The sequence below is a fragment of the Crassostrea angulata genome, chromosome 5 (assembly GCF_025612915.1).
Source record: "Crassostrea angulata isolate pt1a10 chromosome 5, ASM2561291v2, whole genome shotgun sequence".
In the NCBI taxonomy this organism is placed as follows: Eukaryota; Metazoa; Mollusca; class Bivalvia; order Ostreida; family Ostreidae; genus Magallana; species Magallana angulata.
In genome coordinates this window covers 45,947,364-45,965,705 of record NC_069115.1, presented here as the reverse complement: position 1 = coordinate 45,965,705, position 18,342 = coordinate 45,947,364, and the positions used below count along the sequence as shown (strand labels likewise).

The 18,342-nt window shown below is 31.7% G+C and overlaps 1 protein-coding gene across 1 annotated transcript; it reads left to right on the top strand.

Annotated features, from left to right (window-relative positions):
* The first annotated feature begins 3,870 nt into the window (after positions 1 to 3,870).
* On the top strand, positions 3,871 to 15,843 carry LOC128184022 (uncharacterized). Its single transcript, XM_052853304.1, has 14 exons — positions 3,871 to 4,540; positions 4,658 to 5,481; positions 5,656 to 5,769; positions 5,864 to 6,007; positions 6,320 to 6,556; positions 7,766 to 7,878; positions 7,986 to 8,134; positions 8,380 to 8,483; positions 8,570 to 9,308; positions 12,595 to 12,641; positions 14,029 to 14,050; positions 14,130 to 14,177; positions 14,356 to 14,459; positions 14,545 to 15,843. Exons 2-14 carry the CDS (start codon positions 4,791 to 4,793, stop codon positions 15,447 to 15,449), a joined length of 3,417 nt encoding a protein of 1,138 aa, XP_052709264.1. The 5' UTR covers positions 3,871 to 4,540; positions 4,658 to 4,790; the 3' UTR covers positions 15,450 to 15,843.
* The last annotated feature ends 2,499 nt before the right edge of the window (positions 15,844 to 18,342 follow it).

Sequence of the window (18,342 nt, the reverse complement as noted above, 5' to 3'; positions counted from 1 at the left end):
TCAAACGTGATGAGACACAGTCATGCAAAAAATCTTAAAAGCAATATATGGTTTGTCATTAACAATGTCATCAAAAAGGAATCTAGAATATTTGAACAGAAAATAATTTACCACTTTCATTTCAGATGAAGATTTGTATAATGTAAAAGGCACCTGAAACAAACAATCCAGTGAACCCTATATTCCACTGATTCTGGTTTAGAGATCATGACACATATTTTCAGCTGAATGTACATTCGTTGCGTAAGTTTATTTTTCTAGATTTTTACTTACCTCTATATCTTATTGAAGCAAAGCTGGTCGTACTTATTTACTATTATTCTTCATAAACACATTATTAATCTTAACTGAAAGGATGGATCATGTAAGCATGTTGTTGACCTACTGTTTGGCAGTATAGATCAAGTCAATTCCATGGAAGATCGAAGTTCAAATGGAGTTACTGATACTGCAGCATCATTTTGGGATAAACCACGGAAAGTATGCACACCACTGACAGTTCATAACTTAGCTATGAGGTATGATACTATATTTTTAATATTCTCTTATTGGATCTCCTTTTTTATAAACCGTTGTCAGTTCGACTGTTCCTTTCTGGCTGATTGCATGTATTGTACTTATAGTTTTAATTTGATGCCAATCCTTCTATTCATACGAAAACCAAAAAAATCTTACAGAATGAATAAGGAAACTGAATTTTTTATTATTATTTAACTAAGAATAAGATTTTTCAATTACAATGTGCATTGTTCAGAAACTTACTTATAATGCGTTATAATAATGCCATATGAATTACAGGACTGTCATGAATGTACCAGATAAACCACGACCATCTAAAGATTCTTGTTAATTACCTTCTTCAGATTTGAAGATAGAGTAATTGGAGAAGAATATAGTTCAAGTCCTATAGAAAAGCAAAACATCAGCATTGGTTTTGTATACAACGTAAGACTGATGATGACAATGACATGTCTATGTGTATTGAGGACACATCCGAAAATATTATTGATTAAGTGTCAATGCTTGGTCAAGAAAATGTAAATGTAGATGATTGTTATTTTAAGAAAGTTAATGAATTTACCAAAGTACAGTCCATTAATCTTATTTAGCAGTACCAAAGAAAGGGAAGATTGGCTGCTTTAATTTTTTTTCCAAAGCTTATCACTACAGAGGGGTAAATCAGACGATTATATTGTGTGCAGTATTATGGGTCAATATAATTTTACTTTAAAGTCAGTTGAGTATGGCAAAAATAATGAATCTGTTGCACGTGTGAAATATGTAGATCACATGACGTTGCCATTCCTTATTATAAGTGCTCAGAGACTGGAATCTTTGTTTTTAAAGATTTCTTTCTTGCTGCATCCTCTGATGTTATTTCTGATTGCAAATGCTGTGGTAAAGGTTTTGTTGAAATCAAGTACCCACATAGTTCAAAAATGAAACTTGTCAGGTTGCTGTATTGGGCATCTAAGCAAACGTTTTTAGTAAAAAAAAATCCATGGATCTGCTAAACAATTATCAAATTAACTATAGTAATTTTCAACCGTAGTGGTCAATTTAATAGAAGTTGCCTTTACTTGATAATTCAGCAAAAAAATATTTGTTTTGTTCGTATTTTGTTATCTAGAGAGGCAAAAACTATTTCCTTTTTGGGAGTTGATTTTAATCAACTCTCCTATGCAGTTACTCAGACAAACCGAAAGTGAAACAGTGTGTGGACCTCAGCACAAATCATTGCTGCTGACAAGACTTAGTTCTTGAAAATAATTGATGAATTCGATGTAACGTATGCTAAAGCATTATTTTTCAAGGAAATTTATTTATAAATACCTTGAAAATAGTCAGATTTTAAATGGTACGAACAATTTAGATATTTTTTGTAGTCGTATGTATTCCTACGCCAGAGTTCAATGTAGTCTCGTTCAACTCGACGCTCGGCTGTCTCCGTAAAACCTTGTCGGAGATTTACGGTGTCAGCCGAGCGTTTGGTTGAATGAGACTAGAGTTCAATATTGCTTGGATCAAGACAATTTTCGAGAAATATTTTTATCACTGATACAAAGTTTGATTGAATTGATTTTATCTTTAAAATTATTTAACATTATTCTCGACATTCTTGTCGAAAAAGTCCAAAAATTCATATAAAAAAACTGTGAGTAATTCAAATTAGAAAATACATGTACTTGTCATGCAAAATAACATATCATTGATTTTAAATTAAATAAACATCGACAAAATCAACTCCCGTCAGTTTTTCAGTACTTTGATTAAATTATGTCAGCGAAATAAATCATAGACATTCAAACTGGCACCAGTTGTTATTTTTCCTTTTGTTTGACTTTCTTTAAGACTTGAAATAAAATAAAACGAGTTGATATTATTTATTTACTTTTGTTTTATTAATAATCACCGGAAAATGCATTCATATTAAATGGATCAATTTAAAAATCGTCGAACAGAAACATTTCTATTGTAATGTATTATACTCTGTTTTTGTTGTGTATTAGTCTCAATCACTTTTAAGTAAAAATAGATATACAATGTATACAAAACCAAAACCTTTAAAGCAATATGAGCAGCATTTCATATGATTTAATTTTGCTGCAAAAATTTGCAAGTTAGTAAGTCTGCATGTAACTGTAACTTTTATGATAAAAAAGATTTGAAAAGATCATTAATTTTTTGTCGGAAGAAAGATTTCTCTTCTACGAAATATAAAGCAGGTCAATTTTGTACAGGACGACAATTATTCAATTTTGCTTCAATTAAAGCTACTTAAAGGTCTTTCCCAAAAAATAGGGCTAACAGAAATTAAAAAAAAAAACAACGAATTTTTGGTCATTTTAGTAGTAAATAACATTTTCATATAAACAAAATTCAACTTGGTGAAACATATTTCATTATTTCATCAGCCAGCTTTTCTTGACCCCAACCACATTTTGCAATCAGTCAATTTACAGATTATTTACTTTTGATATAGTTTAAGGACATGAAAAGGTAATTAGTGTTATAACAAAAAGCCTACCAACAACTTTTAGGCTTAAAGTTAACTGATACAGGTTTGCAGTTTCTTACGAAGAAAAAATACTAAAAAATCCGTTTATTTTCAACGCAGTTTTTCTTTTAGACTACGGAAGGTGTTTTATTGTTGAGTACCACATTATTTTTGCCAATACGAAAAAAAAGGCAAAGGAAACCCGACAGACAACAATAACCTGCTCTTTACCAAGGCATAGCATACATAGATTGAGCTTGGGATGTCAGGGGAAATCATTAGATGTAAGGTAAAAACGGCCCTTTTGGAAGTTTAAAATTTGAATACTTTAGGCATAAGTATCACGATCGTTTTAAAATCAATATAAGACCTATAATTGTAAAATATTTCCTAAGGGATAATTTACACATAATAACCATTACAGAATAAAAGTTTAAATGTTCAGACACATGATTTTTATATAACATCCACTATTAGGAATCGAATCACTTAGTAAATATTAAACTTTGGATCGTAAAGCATTTTTGGTTAAAGTCCAAATTTCAATTATTCATAAAATGAATATCAATCATAAATACGTAAGTATAAACTTAAAGCAATATAAGCTGCAATTTTCATGTTGAATTTGCTTTTTTAACAAAAATGTGATTTTTTCTACTAATATGACAAAAAATGTTATGGTTTTTAAATTTCTATAAGCCATATTTTTGTGGAATAAGCCGTCAAGAAGCCTTAATTGTAGCAAAATTGAATTATTGTCGTCCTGTACAAAAATTGATATGCTATATATTCCTTAGAAGAGAAATCTTTCTTTTGACCAAAATTAATGATGTTTTCAAATATTATTTATCATAAATGTTTAAGTTACATGCAAACTTATCATACTAGCAGGATTTTGCGGCAAAATGAAATTCTAAACAATACAGCTTATATTGCTTTAAAATAGCGAAACATTTTAATAATATTTAAGTTTTAGGATGTTTCAATCACAATACAGAAAGATAGTGTACAATTTCTGACTTAAGTCTAAGACTGCTTTATGATCCAGAGGCTTGATTTATAAAAACTTTCCCGGCCTTGAATCTCGTTCATTTGTGAAGCATTCCAAAGTATAAAATTATGTAATTTTCATTTTAGTGTTGTATCAAATTATAAATAATTTCTATAGAAATGGTGCATTTGTGACCTTGTCATGATCTACTAATCGTACACCTACTTTAATCTGATTTTTTTTAAAATCAATAATTTTAAGGTTAGATATTTTGGTTTTATTTAAATTATTTATTTATTTATTATTTATTAATTATTATTTATTAATTATTTATTTGTTTTGTACATCCTTGACGCATTTTCTAGAAACAGTGGTAAAGAAAACTGTTCGTCATTTGAATGTATTTTTACAAGGCCAGGTTAATAAAAGAAGAGTTATCTCTCGTTATTATGTGTAAGCCCTTATAACACGGCATCCCGCTAGGCGGCATTGAGATTGTCAAAGTAAACAGGGCAGACATCTTACGGAGAAAACAGGGGAAAATTGAATCAGTAAGATAGTTTTGTTTCATTACCCCTCACTAATTGTTGATTTTATCTTAAAATCTTTCTTTCTCAGAAAAAAGTTCAATGCCTGGCATGAAATTTCATTGCAAGTGTTTATTTTAGGAGACACGTCATGTTTATTATTTAGATGCAATGTAAGTATGCAATGTGGATCGTAACACTACTTGTAGCAATTTAAAAAAATATCTCAAATTACGCAACCCTTATCAAGTTGTGTATTAACATTATCGTGTCAATGGCCTCCTTTGTCGGCCGATTATCTGAAATTCAGGCCCTTACGGATACATTTCAGCAGCATAAAGTCGTTGTAATTCGTGGATTCAAAGGGGTTGGAAAATCAGCACTTGCAAGAGAGTTTTGTAAACATTTTCAACGGCCGTATTACTGGATTGAACTTAGGAATATTACAGTCGCCAATGAAATTCTGCAAACATTAGTTCGTGTTTTCTTGCAAGAAACAATTGTATTGGATGACCCAAAATCTTTACTCCAGTTGATTTGTACAAATATTTCAGGAAGAAGATATCACTTAGTCATTGTATTTGACAATGCAGAGGATGTTGTTAAAGACGCCGATTGTAATTTGTTTGTTGAAATCCTACATTCACTTTCAAACTTGAACAATACAAGCACATTGGTGACAACTACTGTGAAAATACCAGTCCAAGATTATCAAATCGGCGACGTTTTCTTACAAGAATTGTGTTTTGAGGATTCATTTGATCTTTTAAAGAGCGTCTGTCCAACACTGAGGGATACGGAAAAGATTGCTGCTATAATAAATCTTTGCGAAGGTATTCCGTTGGCATTGCTTTTGGCAGGTGGAGAAATTGGACTACTGGACGTGGATGAAGTTATATATCTTCTTAGTCATTACAGACTGAAGGTCTTAAGCTCAGAATGTTACCCAAAAGAAGAACAAATAGGTAGGAATCATCAATGTTCTCAATCATTGATAACAGTGAGTAAATTATTTTCAAAAATCTTTAAAAACTATAATTTTTTTCACATTAACTTCACTAAAGTGTATACGGTAAATGCTTACAAAATGGTTAATCAGTAAATGTTAACAATGCTTATGTAAGTCATTTTAATTGTAGAGCCGATATACAAAGGTTTTTTAGACAGACTTCCAGAGGCTTTGGAAGAAAAACTGACTGATTTGAATTACATTCCGGGCTCGTTTAATTTAGAGGAAGCTATATCAGTGTTAGGTATAGATATTGAATGGGAAAGGTTAGAAAATAAAATTGTGTGGATTTTATTTAAAATACTTTTGTTGATAAAATTCTTTTGTGTGTGATTTAGGTTCAGCAGAAGACGAAGCTAAGGACATAGTGCAAACGTTTTTTGATCGTCACTTGATCTCGCAAATCTCGGATGACAGACTTGATATCCATGGAATAATAAGAGATTGCTTGAAGGAATACTTTAAAATCAAGGATATCAAAGGTTTTTATTGTAATCTAAAATAATAAATGATAATATAATGAAAATGTATGGTACGTGTAACCTTGTTTTAATAGTGTTAACTCTGCTAAAACATTTGATATGCAGAAAAAGTATAACATTATCTTAAATTTAAAGAAAAGTAAAAATAAAAAACAACTTTCAACTTGTTTGAACTAGTGGTATAATTACTACAATAAAAAGTATAAAAACCTTTTTACTGAAATATTTTCCTTAAACGATATGTTCATCAATCATTTCGAAATCAATCTTTCAATAATTAATTATAATGGTTATTAATTTTTTTCTCTACAGAAGTTCGGGCTCGTTTTTGCAAAACATTTTCTGCCATATTGAAACAAATTGAAAAGAAAACCACCACTCAAGAATTTGCTGATGCCGTATGTAAACTTAATTTGGAATATCAGAACTTCCAGAAGTTGTTCACTGACGTCATATACTGCACCGAGGACACATATCACGTGTTTATTGATTTAGCAGCAACGACAGTAGCAGGAGGTTCCATCATCTTCACTACCATGGCAACGTATGGTATGTTGATTCTAGGACCCCTGAATATTATGGGTGACTTATTCTAGTCAGTTTCTGCACGTCTTGTGTTCAACATTTAAACATTTTAACTGTAAAACGTATATTTTAAAATCTGTCCATTAAGATCGAGATTAGTTTTTTTCCCCACAGAATGGACAGATTTTAGCCTTTATATGATAAAAAAAATTAATGCCTTTCTTTTAAGAAGGACGTTGTCAGGTTAACTTGTTGACATTGTTATAAATAGGTTTTTAATGAACCAACAATAAAGACTTGAAATGTTTTTGTTGACGTATTGAACAGTTTTAAGTTTGTCTGACTATGTGTACTCCCATGACCCTATACTGAATTTCATTTACCAATTTACCAACATCAACATATCTTTTTCTGTTGGAAAGATATATTTTTTTTTACTGGAACTTAAAAAATGTTAATTAAGTACTACTTATACTGATATTTACCTTAAAATGTTTTGAATATAGAAGGTTAACCTAATATGTAGCCACTTATATATATATATATATATATATATATATATATATATATATATATATATATATATATATATATATATACACACACAAAAGCAAGGTTGCAGGTGTTTTCTCCAGAGTTGCAAAAGGAGGGGCTCAAGTTTTGACTAATTAGAAATTTATTCAGGGAGGGGGATGCCAAGATAAGAAAGAAAATCATTTAACTTTTAAATGTGAATTTAATATCGTGCTAGAAAGTGTGTCCCAATGTACATTCTTGTGTGTCTCAATCTACATTTTGATGTGATTGAGGCGATTATTTGTTATTTTTAAAGATCGAGTAAAGAAATATGATATGGGGATATTCCCCAGCATTTAATTGTTTCGCTGCTATATTGTAATATTTTACATTTAAGGTTTATTGACATTTATTGACAGTTGTTTTTGACAAATGTACATGTACTGTTTTACTCGAGCTTATATATAGCAATCCGATAAGTTTATGGCTGAAACTGTCACTGTCCATTAAATTGAGTTTTGTTTATCATCAATAATAATGGAAAGCTTTTTCAGTCAATTATGTTAAAAAATAAACACTTTAGCAACTTTTAAATTGTGATTAAAATTACAAAGCAACAAGACATACGAAAATTAACAAACAAAAATGTTTGCTTAAATACTATAGCCAATCATACCAGTGATCATACCAATGATAGTGATTTCAAATTAATTTCAGATATAGGAATTCAATTTTATGAAAATTGTCTGAAAAAGGCAATTGAATTCAAAGAGGAATTGGACGAGGCCAAAGTTTTAACTGGATATGGCAAAATTTTGACGAACATTAAGGTAATACAATCTTATAATTGTATGGTAAAGCAAATTTTGTTTCTCTTTTCACACAACTTCATATAAAATATACAAACTTTTATATACTGTTTTACTTGTTTATAAAGGGCGATTGTGTAGAAGCAGAAAAGAAATTTCAACAAGCTATGGACATAAGAAAACGATACCCAAATAAGAGAGACTATTTTCTTGCTTTTTTCTGTCAAAGTTACGGATGGAATCAGGGAGCACAGGGAAAATTTGTAAACGCTATAAAGTGAGGCTTGGTTTTGTATTCTAGACTAAAACTTAAGTAGTAATCGAGGGATGTCATTTAAATACAGTTTTTACAATAAAATCCGAACGCAGATGTAAAAGATAATACATTTAAAGAACAATTCTATTTCTGATTACTTTTACTGAACCAAGTTTTTCTATTTGGGAGATAAAATAAATATTGGGTATAATTGGATGTCCAAAGGTTACGTTTACCCACCATACAAATAATTTTGTAATTTTAAGAATATTGAAAGAAGCTTTTGAAGTGGAACAAGAGCTAGGGATGCACTACGAAACCCTGATTCTGCAGACTATGCAATCTCTTGCAATCTTTCACAATTTTTCTGGTAAGACACGTTATGCACTTTTAAATTTTGATATTGTATATTTGTGATATTTTGCAGATAATATTTAATTTTTCATGCCTATGTAGGTCATACTGAAAAAGGAGAGCCATTGCAACTAGAGGTTCTTAAGCGTAGACTTCATGTCATTGGAACAGAAAATCATCCAATCATAGGGTCTATAATGAACAATATGGGTGTGCTATACGAAAGAAAGGAAGATTTCGCCAAAGCTGCTGAATACTACAGAAAGGGACTTGCCATAAAAGAGCAGACCAATGCACCCATCAAAGCTATTATGATATCCGAAAGTAATGTTGCAAGAATTTTACTTGAACTCAATCAGAATGAGGAGGCGATTGAATTAGTAGAAAATGGTTTCAAACGTATGGAAGATATTCCAGGTCTGTTCACAGACACAAGATCATTACTTCTGGAGACACTTGGTAAAGCTCACATAAAAATGGCAAACTTTCGAGAAGCCGCCGTGGCTTTGAAAAGAGCAATTTCTTGTAGATGCAAAGGTGCTCCAAATGATAATTCCATTTTAAACCTAGTGTGTCTGTATGCAGAAAGTCTCCTTGCATTGTCAGAATATGAAAAGGCTGCACAGGAGATACAAAAAGGTTTCCGTCTAAATGAAACCTTGATCATCAATTATCCAACAAATACAAATATCGCTCTTGCGTATGAAAAGCTATTGGAAGCTTATTTCGCGTTGAAGAGAAGAGAAGATTTAGACAGAACATATGAAGCAGGCAGGAACGAATTTTTCCGCTTAATAAGAGTCTATGAAGAAATGAACAACTTCAACAAACGAGAAGATTTGTTAATTCGTTTTCAACGGTTCAAAACACGATACTTAGAAATGTTAAAAGAATTAACTAACGAAATCCATGAAGAAAGCCAAGGTACAATAAATGACAAGGTCATTTTAATTACCTTAATTGGATTAAAGTTTGTATGTCTTGCATTTTTTTGCATGTGTATCAAATCAAAAGGAAAAACAAATTAGGCATTAATTATTTCTAATTATTTGACTTATATTATAACTATTAATCTCTGTTTGACAAAACATACAGGATTATCGGGGTTATAGAACAGTTTGTGCAAATTGTACTTTCCAGAAAAATGATTGAAAAATTGATAGTTATATACAATGATTATAAAAAGAGACATATTGAACAAACTTCTGAGCGTGTTTATTGAATATTTGAAAACTAACATGGTATTTACTTTTAATGTAAAGTACTAATTGAGAACAATTTTCTTTTCCATACGTAACGGCGTATAACCAATCTTATTTAAAGATTGTGTCCCCTTTCAAAGAATACTGTATGGTGTGCCTAATGGGAAGCGACTTGCTCAGAGCTACCAAAGTTATTTAATTGGATTAGCCATGCATATGAGAGCTACAATTTTGTAATGTTTTGTTCAGTATGCTAGAAAATATTAAAGTTCTAAAGGAAATATACATTATCGAATGTATTATCTGTACTTTTACAGAATGGACAGATATTAAGAAAGATTAAATTTAAAAAAGTACGATTTAATACATTATCGAAAATGTTCGAAATGTGGTGATAACGACCGTAAGTAATTTCCTTAATAGGGGATCCGCATGTCACCAACTATGAATATGAATATGAAATTATTTTGGCTATCTATCTATCTATCTATCTATCTATCTATCTATCTATCTATCTATCTATCTATCTATCTATCTATCTATCTATCAACATGTATATGTTATAAATAAAATAATTGTATGAATATGAAGATACATTTTACCTCCAATTGTCCATTTAATTGCAATCAGTGTACGCATATTTTTTTTCGTAAAAATGGTTCTGAAATGCAAGCTGAATCAAACAATACAAATAGTTAACTCTGGCTCTTAATTGTTACAATATTTTCAAAATGAAGTAAAACCTACACAAACCCATATAAAGAGGTACGAATTAACCTATAAATGCATTTATTGCATGTGTCTTTTAATTAAAGTTACTGAATGACATAAGGGAAAGTTTATGCATGTTTATGATTAGATGATTGAGAGCGTTTGCATGATACCGAAAAAGTCATTCTTTAAGGCAAAAGTAAAATTTACAATTCTACTCTATAAAATGCGTGTTAAGGTCAGTTGTCAATTTTAATGATTTTAAATAACTGATTTTGTTTTAATTATAAAGAACTTTCATTCAAAGTAATAAATAAAATGTGTCATTTCTCCATAATTTTCTGGGTTTTTTTTTTGTAAACACCGTTTGAGCCATTCACTGTTTATCGAGAAGCAAGGAGATGATAAAGTTTAAGATGAAAGAACAAAGAAATCAGCAAATTAATGCACAATGTCATCACATGAACACATACACACATTTTCTGCAAATATTGAGGAAATGTGATCCTTGAGATGATTTCCGGCAACGTTAGAATTAATAGATTAAGTTTAACATGTTATTGTAAGATGAAAACTAAAATATATAGTGCGTTTTCCGAAAATTAGTCAAGCATGTTACGAAATACAGTAAAACATTTTAAGGAGGTACAATCACATAATTGATAAAATCATGTTTTGTTCTAGAATCCTAACACCGAAGAAAATTAAACGTTATTGACAACAACATTATAATATTACTTTTGATTGCTTTTAGAAATTTAAGTATATATGATTAGACAGTTTGTAACTTTCAAAGTATCATGTAGCTATGGTAGGTAAAAGTTTATAGCAAAATTCATGAAGGTCACAGAGCAGCCACGCGTGTGTGCGTGTGCATATGTCTTCGGGCTTTCACGGTGTCAGGGGGTCGAAGTTTTTGGCCCCCGCAAACTTGAGCCAGTTGATTATTTTTAATCACAAAAATAAACTTCCACTGGCAGGCCCTTTTCTCATTGTAATAATTTGAACAATTTCATTTAAAAAAAAATCAACTAAGTTTCTGTAATGAATAATGTTAACTTCTTTATTTCTACGAGTCATCAAAGTGTGTTTATTAATACATTTCACTGTGTTTTTAACCTCTTATAATTAATTAAACATGCAACCATGCATTTACATTATGATTATTTTTCTTTGGCATTCAATCCCTTATTTCATCGATATAATTGGTAAAATAATGCAAATCATCGAATATAACATCAATACGCACATACGCACTGGTATAGGTAAAATGCTGACGCAACATTTTGGGGCAGAAAAGTGGGTAGAAAACGTTGTCTTATGACTTAATACATCAGTTCATCTTAATTAAAAGTGAACTGCTTTATCTGAATTCCGGTCACAGACCACATGGCTATAAAAGACGTTTCAAAACTCAACTCAGTGTTTCAAAATGCAGTAACATGTTTAAAGTGTTTAAAGTTATTAGGTATGCTCTAAAAATAACTTGGGGAATTTACAAGTGGCAATCGAATTAAATACCCGATATCTACATGTAGTTCAAAGTCAAACAAATATCGTCGTCTTGAAAATGGCGTCTTTTGTTGGTCGATCTACCGAAATTAAGGCTCTCATAAACAAAATACAACACCATAAATTGGTTGTTATTCGAGGATTTAAAGGAATTGGAAAATCGGCAATTGCGAGGGAGGTTTGTAAGCATATCCAACAACCATTTTATTGGATTGACCTTCGGAATATTACGATCGCCGATGAAATGCTTCAATCATTGGTTCGTGTTTTCATTCAGGAAGCAATTGTCCTGGATGATAAAAAATCACTGCTTAGAGCTATTTGTGAAAACATCGTAGGAAAAGGACATCATATATTAATTGTTTTTGATAATGCAGAAGATCTTGTTAAAGACAATGATTGTGGTCTATTTGTTGAAATCTTACTTTCACTTTCAAACTTGATCAATACAAACATATTGGTGACAACGACTGTAAAAGTACCTGTTCAAAAGGATAAACTTGTCGATTTCTTCGTTAAAGAATTATGTTTTGAGGATGCATTTGATCTTTTGAAGAGCGTTTGTCCAACACTGACAGACATAGAAAAGATTTCTGCAATTATAAATCTTTGCGAAGGCATTCCGTTAGCATTGCTTTTGGCAGGTGGAGAAATTGGACCATTGGACGTAGATGAAGTTATATATCTTCTTAGTCATTACAGACTGAAGATTCTAAGCTCAGAATGTTATCCAAAAGAAGAACAAATCGGTAAGAAGTTTAACATTTCTGTACCTTGTAATGGAGTATCTGAATTATTGAAAATAGTTCCATGAGCTTATAAAACCTTCTTTCATGCCCGTTTTCACGTTCACTATTTTTGCTCTTTTTCCTCGATACACTGCATATAAACGTCACTTTCCTTGTAGAGCCCTTGTATAAAAGCTTTTTAGACAGACTTCCAACGGCATTGGCCGAAAAACTCGCAGTTCTGAATTACATTCCGGGCTCGTTTGATTTAAAGGAAGCTTTATCAGTATTAGGTACCAAAGTAGTGGATGATTTTTTTTCGAATTTTTAATATCAAATTCATATTTGCATGCGAAAACATCTATTGTTGTCATTTAGGACCTTCGGGTGATATAGAAAAAGAAGATACAATGGAAACATTTTTTCATCGCCATTTGATCTCTCAGACCACAGGGGACAGATTTGATATCCATGGAATTTTGAGAGATTGCTTAAAGGAATACTTTAAAATCAAGGATATTAAGGGTTAGTACGTAGTAGTAGGGCTAACTAATAAACAACTATTCAAAGATTTGCATATAAACTAGAGATGAATATACGACTATTCGTGAAAAGGAACGATGATTGAATAATGATACAATATTCGAATAACAGATGTAGAACTTATTTGGACATGGTACATTCTTTTCTCATTTGCTTGTAAATATATATCTATATATCTATAAAGTCAGTAATAAATATTCTTTTTGCAGAAGTCCGAGCTCGCTTTTGCAAAACCTTTTCAGCCATACTGAAACAAATTGAAAAAGAAACCACAACTAAAGAATATGCTGGAGCCTTGTGTAAACTTAATGTGGAGTATCAAAACTTTAAGAAGCTTTTTACTGACGTCATTTACTGCACCGAGGACACATATCACGTGTTTATTGATTTAGCGGCAACTACAGTAGCAGGAGGGGCCATCATGTTTACAACCATGGCAACGTATGGTACATGCCAGTCTTTCACCGTATTTCGTCTGTTTTACATTAAATACTTTTCGTACAAAAATTAGTTTATACATCTGTAGGATTAAAAGTATGAAATACGGTGTGTTAAATTTCATTTGTCGTATTATTGAATACTTTCCCAACATTTTTTGTTTCAGAAATTGGTATTCAGTTTTATGAAAATTGTCTGAGGAAAGCTATAGAATTTAAAGAGGATTTGGATGAAGCAAAGGTGTTGACTGGATATGGCAAAATCTTGACAAACATAAAAGTACGGAACCTATATATTATAATCACTAGTATGACATATATGTATTTAATTGCATATTGTCTTTATCCACAGCAGTTATATTTTTAGATTTTTCATAATTGTGGAGAAATTTCTTTTTGTCATGAAAGTAATTTTATCTTTATTAAAGGGAGATTGTGTTCAAGCAGAAAGTAAATTTCAGCGAGCTATGGACATAAGAAGACGATATCCAAATAAGAGGGACTATCATTTTGCTTTTCTCTGTCAAAGTTATGGATGGAATCAGGGAGCGCAGGGGAAATATGTTAACGCTTTGAAGTAAGACTTAACATTGTTTTCCTACATAAAGCCACCAACTTTATTTTAACTAAATGAAAATACATGTCCATTTCAAATTAAAAACTGGTGTTGTCGTCCTTATATCGGCCTATCATGAGCTGATCAGGAATAAGTCATACGATTATGTTTAATCTGATTGGTATGTTTTTATTACAAGAATTTTGGGAGAGGCCTTTAAAGTGGAACAGGAGCTAGGGATGCACTACGAAAACCTGATTCTGCAGACCATGCAATCTCTTGCAATCTTTTACAATTTCTCTGGTGAGAAAAGAAATTCGTATCAAGTTCTTGTATTTTTTCGTGTTCATATTTTATACGCATGTTTAATATTTCCTTACTGTTCTAGGACATATTGACAAAGGAGAACCGCTGCAACTAGAAGTTCTGAAACGAAGACTCCATGTCATTGGGACAGAAAATCATCCAATTATAGGGTCTATAATGAACAATATGGGTGTGCTATACGAAAGAAAAGAAGATTTCGCCAAAGCTGCTGAATACTATAGAAAGGGACTTGCCATAAAAGAGCAGACCAATGCACCCATCAAAGCAATAATGATTTCCGCACATAATGTCGCGAGGAGTTTACTTAAACTTAAACAAAATGATGAGGCCATTGAATTGATACAAAATGGTTTTAAACGTCTTGAAGATTTCCCGGATCTCTTTAGCGATACAAGATCATTACTATGGGAAACAATGGGTACAGCTTACATGTCATTGGACAATTTCAAAGAAGCCTCACTGGCTTTTAAGAAGGCCATATATCTTAGAACTCAAACTTCACCACATGATAATTCAATTCTAGGATTAGTGTGTTTGTATGCGAAAAGCCTCCTGGCAATGTCTGAATATACAAAGGTTGTTAGAGAGGTACAAAAAGGCCTGCGTCTCAGCGAATCTATAAGAAAAAATACACCCACAAATCCGACAATTATTTTTACATATGAGAAATTAATGGAAGCTGAGTTTGCTTTAAAGAGAAGAGATGATCTAGAGAAAACATACAAGGCAGGCAAGGACGAGTTTTTTCGCTTAATAAAAGTTTATGAAGAGTTGAAAAACTTTAACAAACGAGAAGATGTGTTATTACATTTCCAGCGTTTTAGAGCAAGATATTTGGAAATGTTAAGAGAACTAAACAACGAAATTCCCAACGAAATTGACAGCGTCGTTTTGATATCCCTGCTTGGTTTAAAGATTGTGTGCATCACGTTTCTGTTTCTGTGCATGAAATCAAAAGAGAAATAAATGTTCATGCTTTAATCATTGAACCAATATGGTTAAAATATATTGATGAATCATATAATTTATCTGATTCTGTGGCAGATTCCTTCTTTGATAAGTAAATTGATTAAAAAAGAATCTAACGGTTGAATGAGGTGACGAAACATTGCATTATATTTGCATTTCCAGTGCCCTTGCCTGTGCTAACACAACGTATCGATTTTGTACTATATAATCCATTATACAAATGACGCCAAATTGAGGGCCAGCGGGGTTTGCTTATTTATATTTATATATTTAATCGTACGATGGCTTAAAATTATATAAATATAAGTAATAAGGAATCATTGTTTGAATATTATGAGGTGATAATTTCGGTCGGAGCGTGATCAAATCTATCATAAAGCCCTTCGGGCTTTATTAGATTTGATCACGTTCCGACCGAAATTATCACCTCATAATACTCAAAGAATAAGAGCTCGAGCCACGAAGCATCAAAATATGCCTTAGAATTTTCACAAAACTCAAGTTTGAAACAATACAAATTGTAATTACTTATAATGTAGGGCACATTATTCTACTTCTTTGCATATGAATTTTTTTCACATCTGCCCAACCGTTTAGCACATGCGCATCATCAAACATACTATGATCGTTAAAAATAGCTGAAAATTGTAGATTTTACTGCAGTATTTCCCAAATTTGAATGTGGCCACACTTGAGTACCTCTTTGAAACTTTTAAAACTGAGAGATATTGCATAAATGCTTCTGCCTGCAAAATTTCGTAGAGGTACTCAAGTGTGGCCAATGTGTATTTTACAAATTTTGAAAATTTTAGTAACAGAAAATAGAACCGACCACTCTGTTTTAGGGTAATTATTTGCTTCCTTTTTATTGAAATAGCAGAATTTAATTAATAATGATAAAGCATTATTAATGATTATTTACAAAATCATCATTTTATTAAATATTTGAGGAAGAAATGCATATAAACTGAACTTTAACATGTTTTATCTAGTAATTTTATACTGTGTATTCATGCTTACATCGTGCATCATCAATGACGTCATAGTCTGACGTTTGCGACGTCAGTTAAATCTGTACATGCCGGAATCTTGAGTTCTTTCAGTATTTTGTCAATAGAATTTACCAGTAAAGTCTGCATTTTAAAAAAGCATTATTTCTATGTATCACGGTATTAATCAATTGCGGAACAATATGATATACATGAACATTGCTAACAAACAGAAAGAAATTAAATTGGCAAAGTTAACATTGTACGTACGTAAGTAAATACTAGTACTAGTATATATTTTCCTATATCTTTATGTAGAATAAGCTATAGCATGTATGACTAGCTAGTTGTGGGTTTTTTGTCAAACGGTGGAATGCATTAAACGAAAGGAAAGATACAAGCGATTTTTTTCTTACACAAGTACGTGTTCCTGAATACCGCGGGAGAAAGACAGTCGACATCCCGTGTAAACATGTAGGCCTGCCTACATATATGATAAACTTAACTTATTCCGTCAAAAAACTTGATTTTTTTAATTCCTAAGTACAGCTGTATTAATTGAATATGAAGCCATCGTCCGTTGAATAGAACATTTTGCCAATGAATACGTCTTTTCTTTATCAGGCACCTGTTGATCAGTGTTGATTCGTCGCGTGGTCAATGCATTTCCGGTGAACCTTTACATGCAGTTACATTCCTTTCTTAAAAGATCGATTGTGTCCGTTTCGATGGAGACGGCTTTTGGTATACACAGCTTAGAATACATTATCAGCATGTGCACTATATAGAAGTCTAATCCTAATTGCGATGTCTTTGTTGATCATTTTTCCAATAAAATAAAAAATCACCTGAAATGTGTGTACATCGGTGACTTACTTTTGCCTATATTATTTTATGCGTATTAAATTAATTAAAGTTTTTCTTGTATGGCATATAAAAAAAATTCAGATTGCCGGGCCCTTTCTTTAAAAAAAAAACAACGATGAGTACAGAGAGATTTAAAACAGTATTTGTTTCCATTCAACTCCCCCCCCCCCTTCCCTACCCTCTAAAAAAATCGATTTACGGCCTGGTTCATTACAAATCTATATATATGATAACACAAATTCTACATGCTTGTTATGAATTCGACTTTTAAGACAATTTTACGACATTATTTATGTGCTACTGCTTGATGTTTTAAATAAAAATATTCATTTTAACCTATCTTCGCTTTAAAATAGTAAACCCACATTCTCTCTCTCTCTCTCTCTCTCTCTCTCTCTCTCTCTCTCTCTCTCTCTCTCTCTCTCTCTCTGAAATGTGATCTTAATTCTCAAGACATTTACGAATAGCTTATCACTTGGAACAATTCTCAAAAGACATGAATATCACTAGAAAAAATGAAATGTAAATGAATAAACGTTATGGCATTTATAAGGACTAGTTAACTCAGAAAAATATTTTTAAAGAAATCGATATTCTTTTTTCATTTAATTAATGAACATCAAAACACTGCTGTAATGTCATTCCCTTGTTCCAGCAGTCAAAATTTTTACTTGTGACAGTATATTAGAGAGCTTCCTAATATCAGACCATTACCAGTGGTTACAATACTGTTATTCTTTAAAATCGGACTGTCTCAGGAATCAACAATGATATTCAATGGAGTGATTTAAGTACGATATATGCTTCAAACACTTCTGTATGAAAAAATATCACAGTTCTCGGCCCTATAACGGGCCTCGAAACTGTTTTATATTATTTCATTCAGAACTGCTTTCGGCATACTAATATATCCATTACATATACACAGTCGCTAAAAGGTTTTATTTTTCACTTGAACAGTTCGTGAACGGTGAGCGCAAAGTGAGTGCACTCTAAACGAACGCGGTGAGTGCAATCTGAGCCGAATTTGGATA